This window comes from Typopeltis vanoorti, chromosome 21 (genome assembly GCF_054136105.1).
Source record: "Typopeltis vanoorti isolate ZY-2024b chromosome 21, IOZ_Tvanoo_1.0, whole genome shotgun sequence".
Classification (NCBI taxonomy): Eukaryota; Metazoa; Arthropoda; class Arachnida; order Uropygi; family Thelyphonidae; genus Typopeltis; species Typopeltis vanoorti.
In genome coordinates this window covers 46,979,508-46,985,656 of record NC_143569.1, presented here as the reverse complement: position 1 = coordinate 46,985,656, position 6,149 = coordinate 46,979,508, and the positions used below count along the sequence as shown (strand labels likewise).

Sequence of the window (6,149 nt, the reverse complement as noted above, 5' to 3'; positions counted from 1 at the left end):
TAAAAGGGTTATCATTCCATTGTATAAGTCTCTGATCAGACCACACTTAGACTATTGTTCTCAGATCTGGTCCCCAGGATTTGAAGGATATAAATTAACTGAAGAAAGGGTACAAAGGCAGATTACAAAGATGGTGTCAAGACTGTACCATGTTAGTTATGAGGATTGGCTGAGGGAGTGTGGACTGCAGAGTTTGGTGGATAGAAGGAGGAGAGGCGATATGATTGAGACTTTTAAACTGTTGAGAGGTGGTTACAGGGTTGACACTGGGGAGTTCTTTCACTTGGTTCAACAGCGGGAAGGAGTCATGACAAGGGGGCCATCCCTGGAAGTTACGAAAGGAAACTGTGATGGTTTCGTTGCATGGAGAGTGGTTGAACCATGGAATGCATTGCCTGATAGAGTGGTGAGAGCGAGAACAGTCAATGCATTTGAGGAGTGGTATGATAGACTGTGTGTTTCCTAGGAGGGACCTCCCTCAATGAGTCTTGATAGACTCGTGTTTCTTAGAAAGGACCTCCCACGATGAGTCTTTTGACTCCATGGAGGCCTGAATAATAATAATATTATCATCAAAGAGTAGTTTATTTAGGAGTAGAGTCCGAAAGAAGGCCTGTGACTAGTGGCATGATGCAGGATTCTGTTCTTGGATTGCTACTGTTTAATTTGTTCATTAACGATATAGGAAAGGATCTGAGAGGAACTGTTCAGTTATTTTTCAATGATGCAAAGTTGGGTAGAGCAATAGTTAATACACATGATGTTAAAATTTTGCAGGATGATTTCAATAGATTGAATATCACTTTGATATAAAAGTGTCAAGTTATGCATTTTGGGGTGAAAAGATAACCAGCTGTATACCATATTGGTAGAACTGTACTCCAGGAAATTGATGAAGTCAGAGACGAGACGAGACTTGGGAGTGTTAATGGATAGGGAGTTAAAGTTTAGGGGGCACATAGCAAAAGTGGCTAAAGCAGCTCATCAGATCACTTGGTTACTGAAGAATACTTTAACGAGCAGAGACAAGCAGGTTATTCTTCCTCTTTATTGAGCCTTGATAAGACCCCATCTTGACTATTGCACACAGATCTGGGTGCCAGGTTTTCTTGGTGATGATGAGGAGAAGATTGAGAGGATCCAGAGATAAGTAACCAAGATGATAGGTCTATGGAATGAACCTTATGAGAACACATTGAAGATTTGTGGGTTACAGAAACTGATTGGTATTTAGAAAAGGGGTGATATGATTGAGACATACAAATTATGATTTTTACAAGATTAATTCAGAAGAAATTTTTCAGAACAGGTGTAGTGGTGGGGGCTATCCATGGAAACTGAATAAGAGTGTAGTTAGCAAGGGTGTTAGAATTGGGATTTTTGCTTGGAGAGTAGTGAATGAGTGGAATAAGTTGCCAGAGTGGGTGCCATCACTGTGAATGAGTTCAAAGCAAAGTATGATAAATACTGCTCAAATGGGGCAAAATACAAGGTCATCATTGGATAGTTCTTGAGATGATATTTAGGGCCTCCCTCGATGAGTCTAAGGACTCCTCGGAGTTGCCCATAGTAGTAGTAGTAATAATAATAATAATAGATAAATATTTATATCTTTATAATTATTATGGAATACATCCAAGGAGTCCAAGTACTCATCACAGGAGGTTTCTTTATCCCACTCTTTAATCCTCCCAGGGCCGTCGCCAGATTAGATCGCACCCTGAGGCATTAAATATCGCCCTTGATGGATTTTAAGACATAAATATAAGAAAATCTCCCATTGCTATTTTGTTTTTATTGCAAGAGAAACATTAATGCAAAACAATTACATAATAATATTAATTAAATGTTTGCTCTACGGGGATATCGCACAATAAAATTGTTTAAAAATTCTTCTAAATTTAAATTATAAGCTATGTCTGCTTATATCAATATAGTTGCTAGACCAGCCAATCTTTCTTGGGTCATTGCTGTGCAAATAATTTTTAATCACTTTAAGTTGGAAAAACTTCTTTCTGCACTTGCTACTCTAACAGGAATTGTTAGCATAGTGATGGCACCTACCGCAATATGGCTGAACGAGCGCCCTTATTAAGCCATGCCATGAGGCAGACTGCCTCTATGCTACACCCTGTCAACAGTACTGAACCCTCCACTTTCACCCAATTTACCACCTCCTCCACTAGTCGATCTTCCAGCTACAGGCAATGACAATACTACCATCAATGCCATCTACTGCCCACCATAACCAACAACGAGTATTTTTTGTGTGTAAATTGCATACGTTCTCATAGCTGATTTGCTTGTATGCAGGATGAAAAACCTGAGTTTCCAGAAGGGGGGGGGGGGGATCTGCTGCCACTGTGTGAGATTGGCTGATTCGCCTTCAATTGTAAAAGTTCATATAGATTCCTCCCATCATGATGAAAATTGAATTCAGGTATTCTCCAATTGAAAGGTACAATGTCCCATTGTTCTTCAAGTTGGCAGCAATTTGTTGACATATTCTTATCACCCTTGCATCTAAAAATCTTTGCTGGATAACTGATGAGAGGTGGAAATTACTTTCTGGATTCCAGAAGTTAGAGCTAAAAGAATCTGCCCTGTTACCATTGGAGAATAAAAAGCCACTAGAGGATTGAAAGAGGGAGTGAGAAGTATTTTTTAACTGAGGATCATCCTGTCATCATTTTCTAGCTATATGGAGTAATATTTTCTCTCCACATATGTTGGAAGCATGAATTTTGGGTGTTTGTTTTCTGACAAAGTGGCTTGGCAGAAAAGGACTAGTTTCTGGATACTTAGTCATCACAACATTTGTATCCTTAAATTTTTTTTTCATGAGATAAATGATGAGGTGCACTTGTCAAAAATGACTTCACTGTATATACAATAATTAAAAGACAGAATTAGAAACACTGTAGCTACAGTTTTGCCGGGAATATTGTAGCACATATGACAAGAGTAGAGTTAAATGTATGAAGAGTGTAAATTTATATTTACATTTGAAAATACCAGCATTATTTTATGGAATGTCAATATTTCTTGTGTGGTTTATTCTTCTCATACTTTTTTTTTAATACCAAATTAACTACTAACCAGTTTTTCTTTTAATTTCTGGATATTTTTTTATAATTATCCATATTTGTTTTGCATGTATTAGTTTGTTAATGTTTAGGCAGATCAGCATCTGACTGTGAAGTACATAGAGAAACTATTATTTTGAATATACTAAACTGCATTACATGTATTTATATATGTATGATGATGTACACCGTAATTCTGTTTCTAGTCAGGAAATGAATCTTAGATCAGTGTATATCAAATGAAATGTAGAATGACAATTGAGATAATCAAAAATTTTGTATTTTCCATTATATCTATTATATCACTTAAGTTATTTATTTATTTTTTCTTTTTACAGAAAAAAAAAAATCTTCTGTAGATAGCAAAAAAAAAAAAAAAAATTCAAATGAAAAGAAAATGAAGTCCTTTTGTGGTGATCAAATTATACTCGGAAATTTATATCTTATCTGAGCAAGCGCAGTAAACCAGAGTCAACAAGAAAGTTTTGCAGAATATTTTATTAATTTTTTTTTCTCTTTTAGAAGAACTTTAAAAGTCACATAATTGAATGTGAAATGAGTGTTAAAGGATTTTGTTATGCTTTAAATATTCATATCCATAAATGGATCCTTGTTAATAACAGACTTTTTTCCATGTAGGCTGTGAACAGGGAGTTTTCAGAATTAGTCTTATTTTAAATACATAGTAGATCATGCTAAACAAAATTCACAAAAGATTTCTAATGCAGCCCAATATACAGAGTCTCACTAGCAAAATATGCTACACATTGTTTTCAAGATTAGATCACCTTAAAACTCATCAGAATAGTCAACGCACGTGCAAATTATGTGATAGAATATTTATTTTCACCATCAAAAGAGCTTGAAACACATGATGATTCACTCTGAAGATAAAAATTATACTTATGAGATATGCAGGAAACCATTTTTAAAAAGTCTTAAAACACATAGTAAAATTCATCTACAGGAGGAAACCTGTGCAGATGAAATACATAGTTCAGAAACAGGAAAGCTTGATGAACCTATTCAGAATCAGACAAAGGGAAAATGTCATGTTTGTGAAGTATGTGGAAAAACATTTTCAGGAACAGGACATCTTAAAATACACATAAGAATTCATACCAAGGAGAAACCTTATACATGTGAAGTATGTGGAGAAGCATTTGCAAGAATGGGAAATCTCAAAATACACACAAGAAGTCATACTCAAGAGAGACCCTATAAATGTGAAATGTGTGGGAAAGCATTTATAAGAACAGGAGAGCTTCAAGTACATGTAAGAATCCATACTCAAGAGAGGCCTTACACATGTCACATATGTGGCAAAGCGTTTCGAGATACAGGAAAGCTTAATAAACATATTAGGATTCATACAAAGGAGAAACCTTATATGTGTGAAATATGTGGAAAAGCATTTGCACAATCACAAAATGTTAAAAGACATATCAGAAGTCACACTCAAGAGAGACCTTATACATGCGAAATATGTGGCAAGTCATTTTTGGAAGGAGGGACGCTTAAAAGGCATAGCAGAATTCATACAGGTGAAAAGCCTTTTATTTGTGAAATATGTGGTAAATCATTTTCACAAATACGATACCTTAACAGACATGGTAAAACTAATCATCAGCAGAAAAACGGTGTGAGAAAAAGATGTAACAAGTTAATTTCAGAAACTGGAACTCCTAATGAGCGTAGTAAAATGCACGTAAAGCCAAAAATTTATGTTTGTGAAATATGTGGAAAAGCATTTTCAAGATCAGGACATCTTAAAACACATGCAAGAATTCATACGCAAGAGAGGCCTCATAAATGTGATGTATGTGGCAAGTCATTTATGGAAAAATGGACTCTTAATAGACATAGTAAAATTCATATAAGATCTTGTATGTGTGAAATATGTGGAAAATCATTCCCAAAAATACAAAGCCTTAAAAAACACATCAGGATTCATCTTCATGATAAAATATCTAAGAAATAAGTTTGAAAAGAGAGTGAATTTTATGGAATGCATTGACAGAAAAGTGGTGAGTATAGTGAATGAATGAATTGAAGGTTTAATATGACATATGTAATTACAACAGATCTACCAAAGTTAGTCTTTTGTCTTCATGGAGCTTCAAGTAGTAATAATAATATAAGAAATTTCACATGAGAAAAATCTTGATTATGAAATAGAATAAAAATCTTGAAAATTTATGAATATTTAAATAATAATTTAAATGCTTAATCCTGAAGTATTTTTAATGTTTGCAGAGCGTATAGAAATTTCAATGTACATTTTTTAAAAGAATATATCCATACCTGAAATCATAATTAGGTAAATTCTTTGACTTCCTGAATTTCAGGAAGTAAAGAATTTTAAAGTACAAAATGATGTAACTTCTTATTTGGATTAATTTATTATTATTATGATTATTATGTGACACCTCCGAGGAATCCAAGGACTCACAAGGAGAAAACACTCTCAATGTGTATTCTACAATTCTTTGTATTCATTATTTAATCCACCAACTATACAGAACCACTCCTCCCGTCATCATCTGCCCACTGCTAGTATTTTTTTGTTTGTAAATTGTGTGTGCTCTCAAGGCTGATTTTCTCTAGTTAATATTGTAATTTCCATTTATTTTATATATATATATATGCTGATAGATATATATGATAGTATATGTGTGAAATGTTTATATTCTGATTTTTTTTTTTTTTTTTGTATATGCAGATTAAAACTCTCTCTCTGTATAATAATAAAATGATTAACTGGACAGACAAGTTACAGAAGAGACTTATACAGAGTATCCTGCTATTGGAGTATTTTTTTGGGGGAGGGGGAGTAGTCTTGGACAGTACATGCTTTTGATATGTTCAATCTACTTCTTTTGGTATTTGTATACTTTGTACAATACCAAGTCTTTAAGCATTTCTGTGCTTTTTTTTTTTGTCTCGGAGAGTATAGCCTGCTATTCTTCGCAGGAATTTCATTTCTCCGGTTATGGTCCATAATTCATTTCCATACAGTACAGGTCTTGCTAAAACTTTATAAACTCATTATTATTATTACTA

The 6,149-nt window shown here is 34.1% G+C and overlaps 1 protein-coding gene across 1 annotated transcript; it reads left to right on the top strand.

The window, feature by feature from the left end:
- Positions 1-3,435: 3,435 nt before the first annotated feature.
- LOC150094829 (uncharacterized) lies at positions 3,436-5,288 on the top strand. The gene has a single exon (XM_090411436.1). It carries the CDS (start codon positions 3,958-3,960, stop codon positions 5,065-5,067), a length of 1,110 nt encoding a protein of 369 aa, XP_090267562.1. The 5' UTR covers positions 3,436-3,957; the 3' UTR covers positions 5,068-5,288.
- The last annotated feature ends 861 nt before the right edge of the window (positions 5,289-6,149 follow it).